The sequence below is a fragment of the Harpia harpyja genome, chromosome 8, assembly GCF_026419915.1.
Source record: "Harpia harpyja isolate bHarHar1 chromosome 8, bHarHar1 primary haplotype, whole genome shotgun sequence".
Taxonomy (NCBI): domain Eukaryota; kingdom Metazoa; phylum Chordata; class Aves; order Accipitriformes; family Accipitridae; genus Harpia; species Harpia harpyja.
In genome coordinates, this window is record NC_068947.1 from 33,426,563 (window position 1) to 33,452,169 (window position 25,607).

The 25,607-nt window shown below is 36.4% G+C and overlaps 1 protein-coding gene across 2 annotated transcripts in view; it reads right to left on the reverse strand.

The window, feature by feature from the left end:
- Window positions 1–25,607, reverse strand: part of GBE1 (1,4-alpha-glucan branching enzyme 1) — a 173,454-nt gene that overhangs the window by 95,524 nt on the left and 52,323 nt on the right. For both annotated transcript variants that reach the window (XM_052795218.1, XM_052795219.1), the window contains exons 4-7: window positions 8,801–8,926; window positions 7,074–7,209; window positions 4,577–4,667; window positions 3,232–3,441 (exon numbers count right to left, since the gene is read on the reverse strand). In XM_052795218.1, coding sequence (XP_052651178.1) covers window positions 3,232–3,441; window positions 4,577–4,667; window positions 7,074–7,209; window positions 8,801–8,926 — 563 coding nt within the window. The remainder of the gene's footprint in view (window positions 1–3,231; window positions 3,442–4,576; window positions 4,668–7,073; window positions 7,210–8,800; window positions 8,927–25,607) is intronic.

Genomic DNA, 25,607 nt, shown 5'->3' on the forward strand with positions numbered 1-25,607 from the left:
AGACTAGAGCTGCTCATTTACTAGTATGGAAATTAGCAGGCATGTCAATAAAGCCTAAATGGGGGAAATTAATAACATTTTCAATAAAATGTCAGTTCTGATTCTTTCCCAATGTTTGGGACCTGTACACACAAAAAAGAGGAAAAAAAAAACCCATTTTTTAATCAGTTCTGAGCTACTTGGAATAAACATGATTGCTATATCTTTTAAGCCTTAAAATTTGACTATAAACACACATAGCATATTTAATGTTTCAGATATTAGGACTAAAGAAGCCCTTAATGACTAAAAACAATTCACTTCACAGCTTCCTGTGCTTGAAGGGGAAGGAGGGGTTTTCCTAAAAATTTAAAAAAGGAACCCCAAATTTGTTGTTGCATTTCACTAGAGGGCAGGGGATGGGGACTGATGTATCAGGGACCCTCAGTCATCCAGAGCACTGTTTTTAGTCATCAGTAGAGCATAGATTCAATTTCTCTGGTCTCTGCTATTTCCTAATCTCTTCTCTCCCCCTCACAGCTCTTTCCCCTCCCCCTTTCCAGCATTCAGTCTGGCATCTATTCCCATCATATAAGACAAAAAGTAATTATGTAGTCATGTCCCTCCCCAACGAGTACAGGCACTGACTGAACAGACCCGTGTAAGAAGCTCTTCAGTTCTGAATAAATGCTTAACGTTGCCAAGTGCTACCTACAAAGCAGCTTGCTGTTTCTTTCATTTACAAATCCTTCCAAAACACTCAATACCAGCACCACTTTCTTTCCCAATAGGAAGAACCTGCCTCTGCTTGGAACAGAGAAAGGTCCATAATTGTATTCAATTTATTTTCTCACTAGAGAAGTCGGTACCACACACTTGTTGATTGTACATAAGCATAAAATGAAATAAAGTGTGAAATACCATTGTATTGATATTAAAGCGTCAAGATTATCTGAAATAGAATTTATTTGAATATCAATTTAAAGATTAATAGGAAGCAACTCAAACAGGAAATTATTATGATTAGACATACTAAAATGCATTTGCTATAATAATTAAAATCTCCATTCAAAAGGTCCCCTGAATTCATCAATTTAATAGTCCCAAATAAAAAGTAAAAAAAGAAGAGCTCATCCTATTAAGTGACATAGTGCATAGTTACTACATTGGTCACATGGTTTAATTGAAATTGTGCAAGAGTTTCCATTAAAGAGTTGACCTATGCTATGTAACATTACTTCTGCAATAGTGACCTTCTTAAACAGTACCCCCATAAGCTATGAAACTGTCAGCCTCAAGACTATAGCCTATGAGTACAAGAAGAAAAATCTTTTTTGGCAACTAACTGAACATACGTAATTCTGATCCAAGGTTTAAGAACATCTGCAATCTAAGCAGATCCAGTCAATGGCAATTCAATGCGAGGGAGGGAAACAGAGGAAAAATAGTAAATTGAACTTGCAGCACGCAAAACCTATCAACTAACAGATTAACAAGAGACCAGAACTCTACAGTCGCTCAGTGATGGAGCCACTGAAGCAATCACTCAAACGTAACCTTGAAAGGGTTAAACCAGAACTTTGTAATTGATAAGAAGGGCAAACACAATTATCATGCATCTCAAGGGGGGGGGGGAAGCAAATTTGTCATAGAATAAGACATGAATGACACTGTGCAGAATTTATTAAGAAATGTTTTAAGGAGATTTTGGGGTTGTGCGAAACACTGTGGGACGTTTAGGGGAAGAATCAAAGACAAGAAAAGGGAGGAATCAAGGTGGTTTGAGGATGAGCAAACATGGGAAAAATGGGAGAAAGAGACTGAAATAAGCTGGCTGCCTGTGTCTATTTCTCCATTTAAACCACAGAAATATACAGCATATGAGATAAATCCCCTTGCCCCCAATACCTCAGAGAATACAAAGTAAAGAATATTAAATGCTAATCATCATCTGGCATTAACACGTGGTTTGACACACACTATATTTATACTAGTTAATTAAGTGTGCCCAAACTGGGTACCTGAAACTGCCTACTGAAAATGACCCCTGCTCTGTATTAACTGTTGATTGACCCCTGGAAGCTCTTTGGAATGGAGCTAGTTGTCCTGGGGCAAAACCTTCTCTACATTTCAACAATCTGACAGTTTGACGATAAATTTCCAGAGCTTGCAAGTTTTCTTCAGCTTTTCTTATTATTTTATTTATTTCTATATATAAATAGAATATATCATATATAATATGTTATATATAAATATATAATGAAAAAAACTAATTCTATTTTATAATATATAAAATATTTAATTATACATAATATATATTCCTATGTAATATTTAAGTAGGTATCTATATATTAAAAAGCTTGAATCTATTTTAAAATAAAAATAAATAGAACTACATAATTATATATAAATACATACAATGCACATGTGTCCTGGTTTCAGCTGGGATAGAGTTAATTGTCTTCCATAGTAGCTGGTACAGAGCTATGTTTTGAGTTCAGTATGAGAAGAATGTTGATAACACGCTGATGTTTTCAGTAGTTGCTAAGTAATGTTTAGTCTAAAATCAAGGATTTTTCAGCTTCTGATGCCCAGCCAGTGAGAAAGCTGGAGGGGCACAAGAAGTTGGGACAGGACACAGCCAGGGCAGGTGACCCAAACTGGCCAAAGGGGTATTCTATACCATGTGATGTCACATCTAGTATATAAACTGGGGGGAGTGGGGGGCAGGGGGAATCGCCGCTCAGGGATTAACTGGGCGTCTATCGGTGGGTGGTGAGCAATTGCACTGTGCATCATTTGTATATTCCAATCCTTTTATTATTACTGCTGTGATTTTATTAGTGTTATCATTATCATCATTAGTTTCTTCTTTTCTGTTCTATTAAACTGTTCTTATCTGAAACCACGAGTTTTACTTCTTTTCCCGATTTTCTCCCCTATCCCACTGGGTGGGGGGGAAGTGAGTGAGTGGCTGTGTGGTGCTTAGTTGCTGGCTGGGGTTAAACCACGACAACATGGTATATAACATGTACATATGCAGCCATAGAGGACAGAAGAATAACAAAACCTAAATACTACTATTTCATCTTAGATTTTAAGTATTTAGCAAAGTAAAGGAATTTAACTCAGCATATTGTAACTGCTGGAACAACCCAAATGACTTTTCCAGTTTGGAGAATAGTGTAGTTCTAATACAACTGGTAAGAAATAATTACCACTAACACACCTGAAGTGACATTTTACACTTACTTTGCATAGTCAAAGAGCCTGCTGTCCCAGAGCTGATGAGTTCCTTTAGGACCAGAATGGAAGAAACAAGAATCTGTACCATCAAATTTGTTGAGACCATCTTCAGAGTTTTTTGATGCATGGCTGTGCACAACATCCAGCAGAACAGTGATGCCCATTGAGTGAGCAACGTCAATCATTTCTTTCAGATCATCTGGAGTTCCATAACGGCTATCAGCATGAAAATGCAATGTGTTATGAGTGGTACAATCTGAACGTAAGCTGACAATACTGAACATTACTCAGAAAAACTGCATCAAAGCCAGCAGTTCTTCATCACCTAGCTTCCACTCGTATACAGGTTATTTTTTCAGCCTCTTAAGTAGTAGGTATTGATTACAAACTGACAATTAAAACTATTTTTTAATTATAAAAATTACATCACGCATGCATGCAATGTTTTGCAGGAATAGTTTCAAAGTTTTATTCTTCCCTTTTAATCTGTCAATACATCAAATTCAGTATAAAAGATAACTGATACAACTTAAAGCTTCTATTTAATATTGAACATTTCCTTACTTTGTAAGAGACAAGAATATATTTGCATTACTGGAATAAAGTAATCCATAATGACTACAAAAGTAAATGTACATTTATGAAAGTCCCCAAAATACATCATCTGCTGCTGTCCTGCTTAGTTATTTGTTTTAGGTACTACACTATTTGTCTCCTGTGTCTGACAAACATTTCTTTCAACTAATTAAGCCAGTTAAAACTTCCTGTCTATCTAAATTTAGCCTAGTTGTCACTCGAGCTTCACCAAGATGGAAAAAAAAAGTCACAACATTCAGGCTTATCATAATTTTCTTAACAATTACCTGAATACATTTTCCTTCTATTTTCACCCTACGCCTCAAATCTAAGTACAGTCTGTTGCAGGCATGGAAAAAAGTTCCTACAGAATACACAGAGCCATGATTTTAATCAAGTTTATTATGAACAAATAGTGTACAGTTCTGTTTATCATAAAAGAATGACTTACACCTTGTGTTTGTTACTACCAAGAATTCCACAACAAAACCCATGCATAAAGACTGCTGAAGCTGGATTAGCTGGAATATGCCATGACAGCCGAAGTTACTTACAAACTTTTTGTTTGTATCCTATACAAAGTGTTTCACAGAACAGCTGATCACTATGCCCAACTGATTTCAGATTTAAGAGGAAGCTAGAGCAAATACCTAAGCCATTACTTTCTCTTTCCATTAAACACTTACTTGCAAACACACACATACAAGCATACTGATTTCAATGGATGGGGAGTAAGGTAAAAGAACCAAAAAGATGCTGAAGTACTTAAACTGACCTTGATGCTGCAAAGAAGCTTGTGACCTGATAACCAAAACTGGCATAGTACGCGTGTTCCATAATAGCCATCAGCTGGACACAGTTATATCCTATAAAAAAAGAAGAAATAAAACAAACAAGCCCCTGCCTTAACGGTTGTTAAAAGATGATTCAACACCTGTAACATATCCATTCTAGGCTTCTCTCATTTTAGCTGCTTCTAACTCTAATGATTAACAACTAAAATTTAGTCTTTCTCAAGAAGTAATTCCACCTAATAGTTTATACTTACATGATCTTCCATTAAAAATAGAACGGTCAATTTGTCAAGTGATCTACATATGATTAGGTGTATTGAACCTCTCAGATTTAGAAAACAGTAAGTGTTATGCAAATATAATCTTAATTTAACTTCAGAATATTAACTACACCAATCTGCATGTCCTGAACTTCTGCTTCACTTTTGACACTTGCAGTCAGGGTATTTGGGGGTAGTCACTGATTACATCTACTATACCTTATGCCCCGTGGAATCTTTTTTCACCACTTCAAAAACATTCTTCTTCCAAATTTAATGATTTTACTGCCCCTCTATAAGAGTCTTTCAAGAAAAACAAAACACAGAAGTAATGTGTTTTTCATTCTGAGTTTACCAAAGAACAAAGGTAGTACAGGAGGGTAGGAGATATGCTGTCTCTTGAATCACTAAGATAGTTCAGTGCAGTATTAAAGGAGGGAAATTTAAAGGGAAAAAAACATAGTAATGGTGAAGCCACAGTAGTCGCCACACATCTTAACTAAAGTTATCTTTAATATCAGCAAATGCCCCAGATAGCTAGCAAATAAGGTCTATTAGCAAAAAGTAACCTTCAGGTTTAATCTACAGTCTGTTGAGACTCCCACCACCACCACTTCTCTTTATTAGTTTAACCAAAGTCTTCACTTCATTCTTTAGTTTAGACAAGATACCAGTTTCTTTTTTATTGTTCCTTTTAAATTTCACAGCTATAAAAGAGTTATTATTAGAAGACAGTTGGCATGAGCTCAGCAATTTGTCAGATTCATTGCTGTTTTACAATTCAGGCTTGTTGCACTTATTTACAGCACTTTTATAAATAAATGGCAACATAGCATCAAATTAATCTCATTCAATTTGCTTGCTATTTATTTTGCTATTTGTCATGCACATATTTCTACAAACTATTAATATCTTAGCATTCTTACATACTGATGTCTTTAAGCTTGTCCTAACAAGTAAGATATTCCAAAACCAAATCTAACATCCCCTAAAAATACATTAAAAAAAAAAAAGACTTACTTACCTTAAATAAACACTGTGGGAATTAAGAACAAACATTATCTGTTATTTCTGTATACCCTACCTAAACTTGATATTGCTTTTATTTTGTGGTATATCAGCCTTTTCATGACATTTCTCCTCCCCAAAGAAAAATCTGTAGGTAAAGCAGAAAGCTTTCTTAATTCTGTTACACATATTAAACTCCTGGAATGACTGAAATTCTTTGGCAGTAGAGAAAGTCACAGATACATAATGTGGAATCCAGATATACTTTTTGTTGAGGGCCTCCAGATGTGCAAACTCCCTCATCTCCCCTGCAAGCTCAACTTTATTGAAAGGCAAAAGCCACATTCTGTGAAACACTGACTCAACAAGTAAACCTACAAGAAAAACGTATGGCTTCTTCAGGCACTCTGATTAAAAAAAATCACACTACACATAAGCACAGCCACCATCCACAGAGCTATCAGCCATGGATGTCACAGTTATTTTACAGCTGAGTGTAACAAAACCTATTTCATCACAGGGCAGTAAAAGCCACCAAGTTCTAATATTGTCCATTATAGAAACAGTGCAAGACACCACAGGGAAAAAATAATTATCAAATAGAAACTGAGGTGAACAGGTTTGCTATGCATCCTGAGATAATCATGCCAGCTGTTTCTTTCATACATCCCTCCAATATACTAGAAGATCTTTGAGAAAAGGGGATTTCTCACATTTAACATTTCCATCTTCTGATACTTCATAGCAACTGTTCAGGGATAAAAAAATTAGCACGCTTATTCTGACAAACAGAAAGGACAATCCTTTCTATCCAGATACTACTTTGTCTTTCCTTAGAATCAAGATATACATTAGTAGAACCAATTAAGAACACAGTATTTTCTAAAGACTACATCACAAAAACAGGTCCTTTTTAGAGTGGAAAGCAAACCATGCAGAAAACAAGTTGCCCTGCAATATTTATCTAGGCGTTTGCAATCACATTTTACTTAATCTGTGGAACAGATTTTGATTCACATATCGTATTTCAGTCTATGTTCCTTTTCCATAGGTTTTACTTGTTTATAATTCTTGCTGCCCTAAGAATCTATTTTTATAGTATATGTAATCTGAAAACACAGAAAACCTATATACACTTGATAATTATCTTTTCTAATATGAGCACAGGCACATAAAAATTTTATCTCTGCAAGTATCTCTTATTACTTACCAAGATCCTTTATTCTAGGTAGTACATTGTATGTGAAGTTTTTGTAAGAAGCTACCTTCCCTTCTGGGGAAGCAATCCCCACATGAGATTCATAGATTCTTAGGCTTTTTAATCTCTTGGGGGAAGGATGCTTATGCTGTAAGGAAAAAAAGTTATCTTTAGGATACAACAACTTGGAAGTGTTGTCACAATCACATTATTTGCACAAGATGAAAAACAATTTAAGGTTTGGTTTGGTTTGTTTTTCCTCTAAGAGCATGAATATCTCAGAAGTAATTAAGCATTCTAAACTGTTAAAGCAAATATCTATTTCAATTCAACATTCTTCATGAACAAGAAACCAGACATCCATAAGTCAACACTTTTCATATATCCTTTTTACATTACACTGAAGTGTACAAACTTATAGCAGCCATTGTACTATAAAGTTCTTCTGAATTACTATGAAACTTTTTGAAAATAAAAGACAACAGAAAGATAGGTTTTTATTATTTAAGCATACCTGCTTTTCGCAGGTATTTGTATTTGAAGTTGCTCTGCCTTCTCCAAGCTAAAATTTATAAATATTTTATTTCTAAAGAACACAATTCCACAGCACAGAATCATCTATATTCCAGTTATTTAGTATTAAAAAAAAACCCCAAACCTCAAGTCTGTAGGTGAGTACACAGTATTTCTAGATGGGTGAAAATATTTAAAGAACACAGAGGCAACTGAAGTTCATCACAAAACCTCTTCCTTGCACTTGAAGAGCTTCCTTCATCAGGATTTTACTTTTTAAAACAAAAGTCTTGTCTGAAGAAACTTAGGAAAACCTACCTATTTTCCCCAAAAAGTTTTTCTTTTCATCCCTCTCCCAATTAAAAAAAAAGTTACAAGATTTTATATTCTATTTGTTAGTTTAATATTCAAGTGAAATTTTGAGAACTTGAAAAGTTAGAACAAAACCAGTAAAAAACCACACATATGTGAACAGAAATTAAAGGGACAACGTGAAGAACAAGAAGTTCTGGCTGAGGTTTGTTCTCCGTATTTTACTTCCACTGGGCACCTCTCCTATTCATAAGAGGACTTTTTTTTTTTTTCTGACTTAACTCAGTAAGGCCTTGTCTGCACCCTAAATGTTCTCTCCTCCTTTTTACTCTAGGTCATACAGGTCATTGCATTTCCAATTACCTTCCCATTCCCCCTCTTACAGAGGATCTACGTGTCTCACAGCACCTAATACAGAATACTGCATACCATTTTTTAGCAAAAACACCAAAAAGCCTAATAATATGAAATAACATCACTCAGTCTTGACTTCATATAGCATTGACTTATTACTGGAGTACTGAACTTTGTATTTGTGGCTAACTTTTAAACCCAATTCTGATAATTCCCTGCTCTCCTCTGTACCAGGAAGGGCCACCCAGTCCTGGAATAGTTATCGAGCTTGCGTAGCATGTGGGAAGCCAAGTTTAAAATACCACTTTAACGGGTAACTATATTTTATATACTCCATGGGAGACTGAAAAAGTAGCTCAAAAACATCCATCGTTGAAGTCACTTGTTTCTGTCAAAGCCATGAATTAAAACCCATCACTTCTTAGGTAGCTACTTTAATCACTTTACTCTTTTTGTGGAACAACTCTTTTTTTTTTTTTTTTTTTTCCTTCCAAGCAGGGATACAAGATGACACGATACGTGGTTTTATACACCTTTTGAGAATAATATTTAAGACTTACTATATATGACTGTGGTGGATTCCAGTGTACCCAATCGTAATTTACTTTGTCTTCATCACGGACTACGTATCTTGCCCAAGGTGAAATACGATAGAGGAGTTCGCCATTTTGAGCACGAATCACCACCTATAAAATAACCGCAACATATGCATGCAGTCACATATAATTCTACAACACCTCCTATATAAACCATAGCAGAGAATGAAATAGTACGCTACTCAGAAATTTAATTTAGAGAACACAAGCAAATATACAATGCAAGTCAGGACAAGGAAGGATGACTCTGTTCACAGAGATGATTAGCAAAGCGATAGCAAACCAGACATGTCAGACACAGGAGTGAAGTTCACAAGCAGGAGCTGAAAGGTGAGGATATATATGTAAGCTTCGTATAAGTAATAGGAAAAAGAGCCTTCCAAAATGGATTACTATTAGGTGCCCTAATTTCTCCTGTCATTGCTACTTCCCCACCACATTCTTATAAATTTACATAGACGTGCAGTATAATGTCATCAAGATGAGAACTGTGATTTGTTTACTTGGCAAACAATCTAGTAAGCCAATTTTAATATCTTAATACAAGAAGCACAGGATGGCTTTCAGGTCAAAAGGTGGCAAAAGAGTAAAATTTAAATTGCTGGGTTTCTTCTGCTGCCTTTCAGATTCTCCAGATGCCTTCATCATTCTAATGATAAAAAAGTATTATCATCTATTTCACTTTCCGTATTTAGTTTCCTCTATTTTATAATGAGAGATTAAAAAGGACCATTCTTTTCAATTCCTTCAAAAAGCTTGTAAAACTTCACCAGAAAGAGTGACCAAACTCAACCAACCTAGGAACTCTAAAAGAGTATTATGATTTTACACAGCAAAAGCAAAACTGAAATAATTACTAGGATAATGTTGTACCAGTACCTTGCAGAAGACATTGCATTTGAGAAATTGGTGATCTTGAACAGGCCATCTCTGCTCTATTGAGTAATTAATGTAATCTCTAACTTATCAAATACCCTTGGGAAAGGGTATGAGAATTAAGGAGTGGAAGGTAGTGGTGTTGACTGGGAGAGTGTTGCACATTTAGGAGCTAGGGAAAACAGGTCTGTACTGTGCTGCACATGTCCCCTGGCTGCAGGACAACCTCAGCCATCTCGGCATAACAGAGGGACCTACAGGCAGCTCCCCCTTGGTACTGGTGACTATACCACCCACATGGCCTTGCCTTTGTCTAAAAATGCAGCAAGAAATTCTCATGAGAACATGCTTTAGGAGCAGAGTTGTTTTCCTATAAGGGAATTATATACTAGCTTGAATAACAAAAACAGAGAGCTTCTCTCTAAGGACAGAATCTGGACCACACAGGATGCCATGTGAAAATCTACCAGGGCACTGTCTGATGCCACACGAATGCAGGGTGCCCAGGATTTGAAGGTGACTTGCTCACTATCAGTATCCCTCCCCTTATTCCGTCTAATTAAAGCAGTTATCCTATGAAGCCAACTGTTGTCAGGCCTTCCTTCCTGATATGCAGAAAGAACCTTGTTCTATCCCTCTCACCCCACCTCCCCCCTTCCTCAGGGCAGAACAAACAGCAGCACTCTGGTTTTGCTTGGTATTTTGGCTGCCATTAAAACAATAAAACAGAAGGTTTGCAAATTTAAAACCCAGAAATGTATGAGTGAGTGAAGTCCTGAAATTCTTCATTCTGCTGTTACTAAGAAGTTGATGCTTTTTTTTCTGGTTTGACTGTTGGTTTGGGGGGGGCTTTTTTTTTTTTTTTGTAGTAAGAAGAAGTATGAACATCATAAGAAGCCTCAAATGAAGAAGGGGGGATGTTAAACTTTTTTTTTTCCTTCCCTTTTTTATTAAAAAAGTGACTTTTCTTTGCTCTCATTTCCTAACAAGTAGTCTGGAAGAAGACAATTATCAAAGAATTGCCTTTTCAGCTTTGGCAAGCATCTTTCATTACTTTGATAGATTGCCTGTATCCTTAACGCAACCACAAGAGAAAGTAAAGTGAAAATATGTATGCACAGTAGGTTAACAGAAGCTGGTAAAGCAAGGAAGTACAATTGCTGTGTCTCTCAGTGTATATTATAACTCTGAGAACTCAAACCAGGTTTTGGAAGAAGGAATAATTGAGACTAAACACCTAATCAGAAAAAGCTAAGAAAAAGTTATTGAAAACACTGTAGAGTTGCATGGAAAATTTCTTCTGTTAACTGTGCTAGCAAAGCCAGCCAAAAGGGTACTTCTGCAAATTAAATCAACACTATGAAGATCCTCCTGCCTCATAGCATTGACAAGTTGCAGGTTACTCTTAAAATAATAAAAATTATCTCCTCTTTTTGATATCACACTTCTGATGATGCTATTGCTTGTTTTATTAGTTTGGCCCAATTTACCCATCACAGAAATAAGATAATTACTGTATATAATAACCACACCTAGCTATTCATGTTAGCGTTCCTTTTTCTCTAATATTCTAGTGTAATTTATATTACATGGGCTTATGAGGGATAATTTAAGAAATATGAGGTAATTAACCTAAATTAAGAATATTATTTAATTAGATGTAGTACTGGTTTAATCCAAAGATGATACTGGGGCAGAACTTTATTTATTATGAAATACAAAAAGCAGTCAAGCATACTCTTTAATTTAATCCATTAAGCAATGAAAAACACTTAAGATATTAGAAACATATTTAGATAAGCAGCCAGTTATTTCACTTTAACCCACACTTGTACAGTTATGTTGCACACATTAATTAACCATATCTCTGCGTCCCATTCTTCTGACATCACATAAGAACTTCTGTTGTTCTGTAGTCACTCAACTCAAATTGACCATATTTTCCCTCATTTCCAAGGCATCAGTGCACTTGATAAACAAAATGACTTCTGAAAAACTGGTTAAAGTACTAGTTTTGCTTTTATTCAAAGCATCTATCAGGTTAAGTTTATTGGTTAGACTTTTCAGGAACTGAGAGACTGCTACAGAACTTGTACAAGCTCCTACCAACTTTCATAGCCAGAATTCTAAAAGCTACAGCTAAAATGTTCAAGAAGCAGAGGCATACCTATATTTGTCATATAATAGTAACAATGTAGAACCATAAACAGGTGGTACTGATCCACCACTTCCTGCAAGGGTTGGGTTTACACACTTAACAGTCTTACTTTGGGATTTCATTTTTATTTTAAAACTTAACTTTCAGTTTTATTATGTGAAGATACAACCTCCCATGTTCTAAAGAAAAGGATATCCAACAATGTGTCATACAATTTAACTATGCAAATGTCAGAAAATTTCTAAAAGTGGGGGAGAGCACTTATTTTAAACAAGTATTCAGAAAATTTATTTGTTGCCTTCTTCACAGTGTAGGTCTTCTTAAGGAAGATTTTCCAAATATATCCAGCCATGGTTGTAACTGGATGAACCTCACCACAACAGTAGAAACCTCAATTTTTCTCACGTGTTGCTGTCATTTTTGACCATCATGAGCTGTGCACAGAGAAAGCATAGTCAAGGGGAACATAGCTAACAAAAAAGGAATCATTACAACACCAAAGCTAGTGAAGTTGAATCCTGTTCTTCTCTGGTTTACAAGAACATAATCAACAGTTTCCTTAGACCTCTATCAAGTGATCCCTAACAATTTCAATTCTTGTTTGCTATGCTTGCTTAACCCTTTTCTTAATTTTATGTGAGTCCTGTTTACTGAAGCTTTCCTTTCCTTAATTACCAAGCTCTATTCTCAATCAACTTCTTATTCCTCTCTCCTAATATTGTAAAAAGTTGATTAATCAAGTTACAAGTAGAAAGACTTCAGATAATATTTTCTAAAGTTTCCTGATATAGAACTCCTATGCCATCATGCTTAGCTGAGGCAAAAAACACTGCAAGAAGTTGAACAGCACCTCAAACCAAATAGCAATTCAGCCCAGGACTGAAAAAAGTAACTAACAGAAACAGTCCAACAGCTTTTATTCCCATATTTGCTTCAGCATTTCTTCAAACAATTAATTACAAATAATTAAAAGTTGTAATAAAAAGAGTAGTAATATAAAGCGCACACAAAACTGAAAGACGGATAAACAACTCTTGCTCCACTCACCCCAAACTATTACTACTTGTGGTCCATTCTCTGCAGTGTTCAGATATAAAAAGTAGCTGCCATATATACTCTGCATCTGCTGCTACAGGTTATATATGCATAAAGAATATTTAATATAGTCATTACACAGCCCTTTTGACAAAGTACCTAAGAGTCTTTCTGACAGATACTGTACCTTTGCTGCAAATATGCTTTTACTCATTTCAAACTAATTCTTAAAAGTTATGATGCATAGTCTAAGGTAGTTACCACTTAGTTCATCAACTTTTTATAGCTGAGTTTACACTAATTAACTCAAAAATCTTCTCTAAATAACATATATAAAAATCATGATGTTCATTAAATAGGCTTCTTCAAACTGGCCTTGGGATTTACCTACTTCATTTTTAAGAGGTATGTCCCTGTTCTTTCCTTAAGGTATATGAGGCACATCATACCATTTGATATAAACGCTACAGCCCCCATTAAATAAAGCTTTAAAAATGCATACTACTATAGCATGAAATGCATTTGTCAAGTAGACCAAGCAAACTGGCAAAAGTTTAGCCTCTAATCAAAACTAACCTGTTTGTTTTACACTCATTTTAGCTTTAGTTAAAGAAAATCCTAGGTAAAAATAGTCACTGTATATTTCATTCTATTATCAGGTTTTTTCACTTTTGCTGGCTTCTAAGAACATATAACAGAGCATATATCTTGCCGAACATACATCTTTTACGAACATAATGGAGAATACAGGTAAGTTTGCTAGAAAAATCATAGTTAAACTTAGTCATCACATGTAATAAACAATCAGGCATGTTCACAGAAGTTCTGCAGTAGGCATTTAATACGCATAATATGTACCAAACAACCCTTTGTCACTAATATGTTTTCATATTACAGCTATGTACCCACATTACAGCTTACCCTTGGCTTTCTTCAGCTTTGTGATTTAAGTCACCTTTTAAACAAAAAGCAGCATGAACTACGTAAAATTGTCAGGGAGGAGAAGCAATGCTGGTCACTACAGAAAACACTCCAACAAGAGGACAAGTGCAGCAGGGGGAAAGGAAATCCAAGTTTCCTAGACAAAATAATACATCCTCCTCAGTTTGTGTTTGAACTGTTAAGAAACAGCCAAAACTAAGTTAAGAAGAAAGAAATCTACATATCAAAAGAATTAAATTTACACTCCACAAATTTAGGACAGAAAAGCAAAGACAAAAAACAGATGAAGAGAACTTGCCACCATCTACATTAAACATCTCTGTCAAACATAAGACAGTAGTATTTTACTATCAAACTGCATAATACATGGGCAATGTGACTACTTCTTTTTTGTTTTTGTGGACAGGAGGAAGCCTCTTACAACAGCTAACCTATTTAGAACTCTGTACGAAAAAGTCTTTTCTTCCCTACTTCCCCATAGCTTCCAAGCTGGCGTACCCATTGGAAATTTCTAACACAAGATTCTGGAAAATTCAAAGTTAGTCATGCAGAATTCACCTCCATGAACACTAGATATAGCTCACCTGAACAGTTCTGGGTTTTTTTCCCCTCCTCTAGTGGTAAATACATTCACACAATAATATGTAAAAACTCAAAACCCTTAATGAACTTTGAATGTGTCTTGGTTTCAGCTGGGATAGAGTTAATTGTCTTCCTAGTAGCTGGTACAGTGCTATGTTTTGAGTTCAGTATGAGAAGAATGTTGATAACACACTGATGTTTTCAGTAGTTGCTAAGTAATGTTTAGACTAAGTCAAGGATTTTTCAGCTTCTGATGCCCAGCCAGTGAGAAAGCTGGAGGGGCACAAGAAGTTGGCACAGGACACAGCCAGGGTAGGTGACCCAAACTGGCCAACAGAGTATTCCATACCATGTGATGTCACATCTAGTATATAAACTGGGGGGAGCGGGGGGCAGAGGGAATCGCCGCTTGGGGATTAACTAGGCGTCTATCGGTGGGTGGTGAGCAATTGCACTGTGCATCATTTGTACATTCCAATCCTTTTATTATTACTGCTGTGATTTTATTAGTGTTATCATTATTAGTTTCTTCTTTTCTGTTCTATTAAACCATTCTTATCTGAAACCATGAGGTTTTACTACTTTTCCCGATTTTCTCCCCCATCCCACTGGATGAGGGCGGGGGGAGTGAGTGAGTGGCTGTGTGGTGCTTAGTTGCTGGCTGGGGTTAAACCATGACAGAATGTCACATGATTCTGGCTTCCAAGCGAAATATCGGTATAAATACATGTAAATAAATGGTCTCACACAAATAAGCAAGTGTCAGAAAGACAGAATGAAAACATCCTTCAAAATTTGACATTAAAAAGTCAATTTACTCTAAAAATGTACATGGCACAGATATACAATTCATATAAGCACAGTTGTAAAAAACCAAAAAGTAAAAAGCTTAACCTAAACTGCTCAGCTTTTGTATGTGAAGGTTATGTATGCATGTTTTCTTTGCATTTTCCATTCTAGGGATGTCGGGTGTATTTTCAACATTTGTCTGAAATGTTTAGCACACTTGAGGTCTAGCATCTGAAACTGCTGTAATTAGTGTGGTGGATTTCATAGATGAGTCCACCCAAGGTAGTGAAAACAGGTCCTGGTAACCTGAGGTTTAAGGCATCAATGCTGCTGAAGTCATCAATTTTGAAGTAACAACTTTCAGATTTGAATAAAAATCACTACAGAAACTGAAACATATAGCTGTAATAAGAGCAAACATATAACCAACAATGGCTGTCTTTGAACATATATAAAACTGGTGTGCAAAGGTGATTTCCAATTTTCAAAGTGCTGGACTGCTGGAAGACACAGCAGGACCTAAATCTCACAAGAACATTAGTATCAAAGTGACAACATGTTCCATGTCTGTCCCACTAGAGTATAGGGAATTTATGAAATGGGGAGTAAACTGTAGGATAAAACTAAGTACAGTGTTTACAGGTCTGCTTTGATGATGTTTAAGACTCTCAAAAGTAATTTGTTACAGTTAAGGAGAAACCATCACTCTGAGGGCAGTCTAGTGTCATACACAAGAGACAGTAAACACATTGGAGCAATTCAGAAGCTGAAAATTAAATTCTTTTAATTTAATGGTGCTTCCAATGCAGGACAAGTGAGATTCAGGGGGTTCGATTTTCAGACACATTGAAAATTTTTGAGACTCTTGGGTATCCCACTATTCTGCCTTGGCACAGCCTAGCATGGGTCTTCCACATCACCTACAGCACATCTGCCAACCCCTCGTGGATGTTTCAGGGCGTTTAAAGAAAAACTCTGCACTTACATTCAAGCAACTTCCAACCTACTGTGACTCAGTAAAATTTGTTGGCTTTTTACGAACAGAAGCCAGACTTTTTTTCTTAAAATTATCTATACCAATAAAGTTTGGCAAGTCTGACAACTCTAGAATTTTAGTCACAAATACCAATTTAGATAAAACGTAAACCCCTGTGTAAAACAGAGCTTAATGTGGATGTGCTGTTATGACAGATGAAACTGTGTAGTAACAGGCCACAAAACATCATGTTTAAAATTCATGTTTACGAATATCCCCCTTCTTGCTTTGTTTGCCTACCTTCACCTTCACATCAGCTTCATTTGGCTACCTCTTCTTCCAGTGTACACATACACAGATCTTCAGAACAGTGTGGGAAAATAATTCAAATGATAGCTACATACAAGATCAGAAAATTTCTCTGCCCAGCATCCAGCCCTTTAGCTTTCAGTTCCTGCATCTAAAACACACTTTAATTCCACGCATGAGCATTGTATTCAATTATGATGTGTTCCCCTATGCCATCTGCTTCTGTTTCCACTGATGATGATACAGGGTCAAATATTAGAAATAAAAGTAAGCCATACTATCTTGATGATAATTCCTTACTTTTCAGATATCTTCAGCATGTGCTGACCTTTTTTTTTTTTTTTAAAGAATAAAGAATTAAGACTGATGTTTTTGTGGTTCAGGAAATTTGTTATATAGTGGTTTGCCATTTATACTTGAGTTGGGGAGAAGAAAATGAGGAGTTGATATCTAGATAACTGATGAATATCTGCAAGCCAATAAACTGCTCTGAAACACTGTATTATTATTTCGTTACTTTAATAGTTTGAAAGCACTTGGAATGATCATTGGTATATGTGGCTTTTACTACAACGATGAGATTAAATTGGCCATCAAACCAACAATAGCTAACATGATGAGAGAGTGGACTAGCTTTAATATAAATATGGAAATGTCAGTGACTTGTTATTTATATAAGGGCAATAAGCTATTATCTCAATATTTTATAATTTATAGTATTTCAAAAGCTTCATATTTATTCATTTCTGAGACAAGATTACCCAAATCTAGTAAAAGCTACAAGAACACAAGTGGAAACACCACCTCACCTCAATAACATGCACCTTATTTGAAAGTATGTTCAACCCAAAACCTAAAAGCATGACAGGATTAGGTCTTAAAGACTCTCTAGGAAGTTTATGTTAGTTATACTGCAATAACATAACCAAGTTTTTCCACTACATGAAATTTATTAGAAATTAAATATCAAAGTATTCCCCTCCCTCAGTTATTCTAAGAGGGCATGAGGAAGGAAAACAACTGCTTGTACACTAAGAGGTTTTTTTTTAGTATAATATACACTGTAGACAAAGAAAAGTTTACATTTTTACTTTTGCAAAAATAGTGTAATCAGAGAAAGCACTACAAATTTACAAAAATACAAAAGAATCTGAACCAATTAAAGTTAATCTCTCCAAAACTTTATACTTAGGACATATTGCTGCTGTAAGAAAACCTGGTCTTAGGTTTTATTTCATAAATGCAGTTCAGTTTCAAAGACAGTTCCTGCATTCAAGTCACTGATAAAATCCTGCTATAAGATAATACTTTTTTCTTAAATTTGTCATCCTTTTCTCAACCCCCTTAAGCTGCTACAGAAACAGAGAAGTGAAGCTTTACTATCAGCTGAAAATGCCTTTCCCTGTACACCTTAGGTGTGTACTTTTCTTCTACAAACTGTATCCAATCCTGAGTTTAGCATTCAGGAGAGAATAGACAGTTCTGATGATCTTTTGCCAATGGATGATATAAATTAAGCCCATTTACAAAAGTAAATAAAAATCACATCACCACCCCTGCCTTCCCCCCACCACACAGGGGAAACCACATGGCAACTATTACCATTCTCTTTCTACAGGTCATATTGGTTTGAGAGAGAAGCATAGAGTCTAGAGGCAATGTTTTTGTATGTTTGTTTTTTAATACATGGGACCACAGCAGAACACTTTCCAGTAAGGTAATGCAACCTGCTGTAGAACCCAGGACCAGAATTCAGAGTTCCTTGTCTGACAGTTTACTTTAAAGAAGATTTAGACAAAGAAACAAATATTTGGGATAGAACAACACTGTTAAGAGCTTTATTCTGGAATTGTCTCATTCAACCTGGTAGATTTTAGAAACCAGATAAAACATTCCCCTCTTTAACAGCCTCAGAAATAGAAGGCAAGGAATGAAGAAGCATATGCAGCTTCTTCATTAGGGTCCTACTCTTGCTACTGCACAGCCCTGCCTAACAAAGCTCAGGAGAAACAGCAAGGAAGAAAAGGGATCTGAAGTGGTTCAACACTTCAGCTTGCCCTAGCCAGGAGTACCCTCCCAAATGGACCCTCCACCCAAATGAGTGGGGGAAGAGGCATGGAAAAAAGGAGATCTTTCTAGAACTCACCTGCCACTGAAAAACTTCACCATGCTCTATTCCTACCACCCCAAATAACCAAGAAATCAAGCATATCTGTCAAGGCGCTGGCAGTCACTGAAATTATTTCCTAACCAGTGAATTGAGTATAAACCTTGAAAGTCTCTGAAAGAATGGACAGCATGTGGCTTCTGCCAGGCTGTTCTCCTTCCTAAACTGCAAACTGGTTACACTGGAAAGAAAAAGTAATAGAACACACTAATCACATTACTCCAAGTCTCCCTTTCTCTAACTTTTCTTTCCCTCATCAATTTAAGATTACTGTCAAAATTAAGTCAGTCAAGACAAAGCTGTCCAGTTTATTTGGGTTTTTTCTTCCAAGCAATTTTCTGGCAAAGAAATCTGTTAAAGGGACAAGCATTTAAATCAAATATTGAAAAAAATACTCCTTAGCTATCAGACACATAGTAATACTTCTCAGGTAGTTTATACGTTTAACAAAGTTCTGGAGAGGAATCTGTGTGGTTCAGAAGCCATTGGGAGAGGGATCTATTTGCTGTGCAGATTATTTTTCTGTAAATATATCATGACATCAGATATTAGACTCTAAGCTTATTAGGGATAGTAAATATTCGTTCACAATTCTCCCTTCTTCCTCCCTCCCTTCTCCCCCACGGAAAGAAAATAAATTAAAAAAAAAAATCAAGATATGAAAGAAGCAAAACCCTATCTTCAAAGCCAAGTCATGAAGCCATGCCTTGATTTTCCAAAAGAGGGAGATATAGCTCCATTTGTGAATTAAGCATTTCAATTTCAGTGAAGAACCTAAGAACATGTTTAACCAGTTTACTAGATCAGATTAAAAAGGAGATCTTTTGCACTTTTTTCTATTTCCATGCTTCTCTTGGAAAACTAAGAGAAATTAGTAAACACTAACAAAAATACAGAAAATACTATATTATCTATCTAAATATAAAAAATTCAAAAGATGGAGACAGTTGCCTAGTATTATAAAAATATCTATGTAGACAGAGATAAAAATGTCATAGGAAAATCAAACTGTTAAAATCCAGGAAACCATAGGAGAGTTGTTAAAAATGAAAGCAGTATCACATGGAAACATTCCCAATAGATTTCAACAGGCACAAGTGTAGAGACAATACTTCACTTAATCATCATGAACTATCCTAAAAGTACATGGATTTCTACAGGAAGAAACAACAGGCTTTATAACTGTTAGCTACACAAAGGTGGCTTTATTAGGTATTGAGGGACAACCAGTTTATTTTTAAAAAAGGAAAACACAACATGTATCTATGCTGAGGGACAGCATTCAAACTTTCCTTTCCATCTAGAATCCAGATTCTGAGAATCTTTTCCAAAAATCGAATTAATAAGTCAAAGGCATACTGGAATGTCTAAAATTCACAGTTCAAGAAATACTTTTCCCCCCCACTGTGACTTAACCAGAATCAAGTTACCATAACAACAGTGATGTAGCTCAAAGACTATAAAAATTTGTATGCATAATATAAAAGCATTCATATGTGTATTATGTAACTGAGAGGCTTGGGGTACAAGAACATGGTTTTAAAAAGCAACTATAGTAATAAAGTACATTACCCACAATAAGTGCAACTTATTAGAGTTGTTTCAAGCCATGTCAAGTAGAAAGGAACCTGCTGAAGTATGTAATAGGGGCACCCAAGCATTAAGTATTACTTATCCTCAACTATAAAGCATTTGTGTAAAGGACAACTGCTGCATAATGCACCTTTCAGTCGGGTGGTTGTGGCATAGCATGCTTACTTTTTGATGCTCCCATTCACGGCTGTTTCAAACTGACAGCAAAACATCTTCTGGGGATGACTCAGATCATACTCAACACCTCCACTTCCTGCCACATACTCCCACGGTGTCCTGTAACTGAGTAGCCTACAACCCCAAATGGTCCTTCCACGGTCCTCTCCCTCCTGTTGCTGTTGTCTTCCTGCCCAACAATTCAGGAGTCCCTAACACCTTAGGTCACACTATCTTTGGTGAATAATAAAAAGGTGCAGAGAATCAACAGTTTGACTTGATGATCTTAAAGGTCCTTTCCAACCTAAACGATTCTATGACAATGTGTTCCCTCTGTTCTGAGGTCAACCATCATGGATGAGCTCACCTGACCCTCTCCACACATTGTTAGGTGCATCAGAATATCAGAAAGCAGTTAAGTTAAAGTAGCATACCTTGAATACTTTATCATTAATGCCTCAGAGAAGGCCTCCTCAAATAGCTCTGGTGTTGGCTGCGTTGACAGTATAGATGCTATCTGACAAGACTTGGGCATCCAAGGTGTGGAATAAGTCCATTAGAATACTAAAGTTTATCTTCCACTTTCTCCTTGACCTATAATCTTCTTTTAACATTATAGACAAATACAGCTGAAAATTAGGAAGTACATACCAGTAACTCACACTGAAGAGAGTGCCAGAAGCTTTACATAATTAGCAGCCCTATCTTCAAAACAAAAACAATTCCACTAAAAATCACAGCCATGTTTATATATACTTCATATGGACTCTCAGACTTCAAATTCCATTTCAAAGCCCCTTTAAAATCTCTCTCCCTTTTCCTCCTAAAACCCCCCACACTTTGCTTTAACACACACCTAATATCAATTGAAACAATTAGTCTTCTATATGGATAAACTAAGAGGTAAGTATTTTTAAATAGCAAAACCTCCTACCAAGGATTGTGCAATCTAAGTCACAGGAGAACCGAGCCTGCCAAAATAACTGAACAAGAATATTTTGCAGTGCTAAGCTCAGTCTGCAAAAAAGGCTCCAAAGAGCAAGTCAACTGCATTACAATGCTTCATCACTACTACAACCTCTGAGTCCATGAGTAGTTGCACATTGTTTACCAAATCCAAACAGGCAAAGTCAAGAGACCATTTACCTCCCAATGAGATAACAACTCTTCCTGCTAGTAAACCTAATCCGTAACCCAGAGAAGTCTACAATAACTTGCTGAAGGGTCATGGCTTGCAAATCAAGCAATGAAACATGAAGGTTATTGCCACAGATTTAACTAATGCTGTACTTCCCATTCAGCGCCACTGATGTCTAGAAATATGTATGCTAGATGACTTAAGTCCTGTTGCCTAAAGTTCAAAACACCAGGAATGCCATATGTGCTCCTTTTTGCATGCAGGTTATATACCATGATGCTGCAGAACAATTGTTTCATTCATTGTTCAACTTTGCAGATGTGGCGATTTTTTTTTTTTCCATCCTACACACCATTTAAGACATGAAATTTAAGTGACATGGAACTTAACAGACTATGAGAAGGATATTCCCCACCCCTCCAGCTGAGGTGAAAACAAGAAACATTAGAAGTGTTTGTATTTGTACATGTAAGAAAACAATGAACATTTCTTCAGCAAGCTTCCCATTGAAATCAAGTTTCATACTTGTATCTTCTAGGATACCTAGGGCTCCTTTTGTAAAAGCTGTCTGCCTGCACATAACCTATTTCACAATGAGAAAAATCAGCCATTGGAATAATCTCCCAGAGAAGTGGTGGATTCCTCAACACTGGACATTAAAGATTCAGCTGGACAGGGTGCTAGGCCATCATGTCTAGACCGTGCTTTTGCCAAGAAAGGTTTGACCGGATGATCCTTGAGGTCCCCTCCAATCTGGTATTCTATGACTCTATGATTCTATTTACATTTTATGTTACAGAAAACCCACCACATCTTTACACTTCTATACCTACCATACTAACCACCAGCCTGTTATTCCACTATTAAGTTTCCTGGGTTTTCACATTCTCAAAAATGCCTTCACATTTTGACTGCAGACTGCTTGAAGCATGTGAGACCTGAACTGGAAGCCAGTCTGATACTATGCTGCTGGACTTCCTGATCAGTATGGTCAGCTGCAGCACCACCTACTTCATCAGTGACAGTAATTGCACTTGATGAATTTTACTAACACTGGTTCCCCAACACTGATTAACCTACCTGCTCACCATATTTGATTCCTTTTCAAGGTTTACAAGTTAAACACAGAGCATGCATATCTACTGCGAAGTATAGGATACAGCGGTAAAAACTGTAAGGATTAAGTTTTGATAATATTCTTTACAACTAACTTTCCTTTCCCCAGCACCTCACCGATACAAGTGTACTTTTAGGTACTTCTAACCATGATTAATCTGTTAGCGTTCTGACTCAAAGTAGTTCCTCCTTTGCACAATTTAATAGGGCACCTATTACTACTGTTCAGCAAACACTGAAACCACTTGTCATGGTTTAACCCCAGCCAGCAACTAAGCACCACACAGCCACTCACTCACTTCCCCCCCACCCAGTGGGATGGGGGAGAAAATCAGGGGGGAAAAAAGTAAAACTCATGGGATGAGATAAGAACAGTTTAATAGAACAGAAGAAACTAATAATGATAACACTAATAAAATGACAGCAGTAATAATAAAAGGATTGGAATATACAAATGATGCACAGTGCAATTGCTCATCACCCACCAACTGACACCCAGTTAGTCCCTGAGCAGCGATTCCCCCCACTCCCCCCAGCTTATATACTGGGCATGATGTCACATGGTATGGAATACCCTGTTGGCCAGTTTGGGTCAGCTGTCCTGGCTGTGTCCCCTCCCAACTTCTTGTGCCCCTCCAGTATTCCTGCTGGCTGGGCATGAGAAGCTGAAAAATCCTTGACTTAGTCTAAACACTACTTAGCAACAACTGAAAGCATCAGTGTGTTATCAACATTCTTCTCATACTGAACCCAAAACTTAACACTATACCAGCTACTAGGAAGACAATTAACTCTATCCCAGCTGAAACCAGGACACCACTCAAACATGTAAGAGTGGAATATCAATACAAGAATATTGTGTTAACAAGTGCACAAGATATCAAATCTAATCATCTCATTACAACACAAGATACTCTCAAAAAACCTATGAAGTTTACCATTTAAATATATATATACACACACACGTAGATATATGTGTGAGAAGGAGGAAAGTATATAGATTTAGCAAATGATGGAATGCAGAGTTTTTAAGAAGTTTCTACCATTTTCTGAGGTGACCTTTCCAGAGAAAATTTATGTTGTTTGTTCCTTGAGCTGTATATGATTAGTACTGTCAGAATACACAGAGAAGTTATGGAGGCTGCTGTGGTGCCCAGAAGTGATGTGCTAAAACCCAATTTAAATTAACAATAAAACAGGTTTTCCTTTTTTTTTTTTACTTTTATCTACCTACACTTAATTACATAAAAACTATCTATTTGAGAAAGCTACCTATTTGTAGTTAACTCATACAGCTTCAAAAATTTAATAAACCAACAAATTTAGTCATTGATGTTTTACAGACAACTTCCTAATCTTTACCTCAGTCTTGGTAAAAGTTTCATTAGGGAGGCATGTCAGCCATCCAGACTCTCACCTTGGTAACCCAAGAGAAGTAAGCCAGAATCACTTACATTAAACTAAATTTTGTGAACGTACAAGTGATATTTAGTTGCATACAGTGTTTTAATTTCACGTACTTACCCAGCATCTTGTCAGATAAGATGTCAGATAAATTATTAATATATAAAATTCTTGTTCTGTCAAATCATTTCAGAAATCACAGATCTACTGTCATTACTAGAAAGTTGAAAAATTACTACTATTTTAGTATTTCCTTTCCAGCGCATGGAAGGAAACTTAGTGGTTCCACTATACAGATCTCCTACTCAATGTTCCAGGGCAGCAGGTAGCTCAATCATAATTGCCAATATTTTGGAAGTACTGATCTTACTGTCTTTTCTTATTTAGCTGTATGAAAATATTTTAGAACTTGATCATTAGCCATGAATTTGGAAATTATTTCCATCTAGGTTTGAATTCTTACTGGCTTCTATGTCCAAATTGTTCTGCATTTTATGTGTTGTTCCTTGGCATTCCTATAAAAGAATATTAAACAAGCTCCCCACTACAGATACTAAGATCTCAATTTTTACCAGTACTGTCCCCACCCCTAAACTCCAATGACACTATTTCAAATTAAGGATCTTACAGACTGCAGTGAAAACTTAATTTACAGGTATTTTTAAGCAGTTATAAAACTCATTTATAAATAAACAGTAAAAGAAAAAGTGGAACACTGATTAAACTCCTGTATGCATATGACAACACATGATGAGACTTGGTAAAGAAGCCTATCCATGTTAATTTTTCTAAAAGCTTGTTGTATACTGTGAAAAGGTAATGAAGAATACTCTGACAATGAAGAATTCAGTCATTTTCAACCGTGAAAGAAGATAAGCACACTTGCCCCCCAACTGCCATCACTGTTGGAGTGACAAACACGCTGTTTAAAGAAACTTTGGTTGTCCCAGACCACCTTTCAAACTACCCCCATTAGAATAAAGAAACAGAGGCAAAGAGGCTTAATTATTAAAGCACAAAGTTTGGGTTTGTTTTTTAATCTGTGCTCATCTTATATCTGTCAGAAGTTTAAAAGAAAAAAAGCAAACACCACACAACCACAACAACAACTGTATTTGTTACTTAACTCACCCTAAGCTCCCAACTGATCCACAGGAGAAAGAAAAAAATGCCCTTTTCTAGCAGGTAACCTTATTTTGTAGATGGATGTCATAATCCACAAGGGAGTCACTCAACTGTCATAAGCATCCATCCCTTCACACAGAAATGTATCAGAAGATCTACAGCACATTTTTTAATTACTCACCTGCTTCAATGTTTATATTTACTTATGTATTGGTTTTGTGTGGCAAGGTTTTGGTAGCGGGGGGGGTTACAGGGGTGGCTTCTGTAAGAAGCTGCTGGAAGCTTCCCCTGTGTTCGACAGAGCCCATACCAGCTGGCTCTAAGACAGACCCGCCGCCGGCCAAGGCCGAGCCCATCAGCAATAGTGGTAACGCCTCTGTGATAACATTTTTAAGAAGGAAAAAA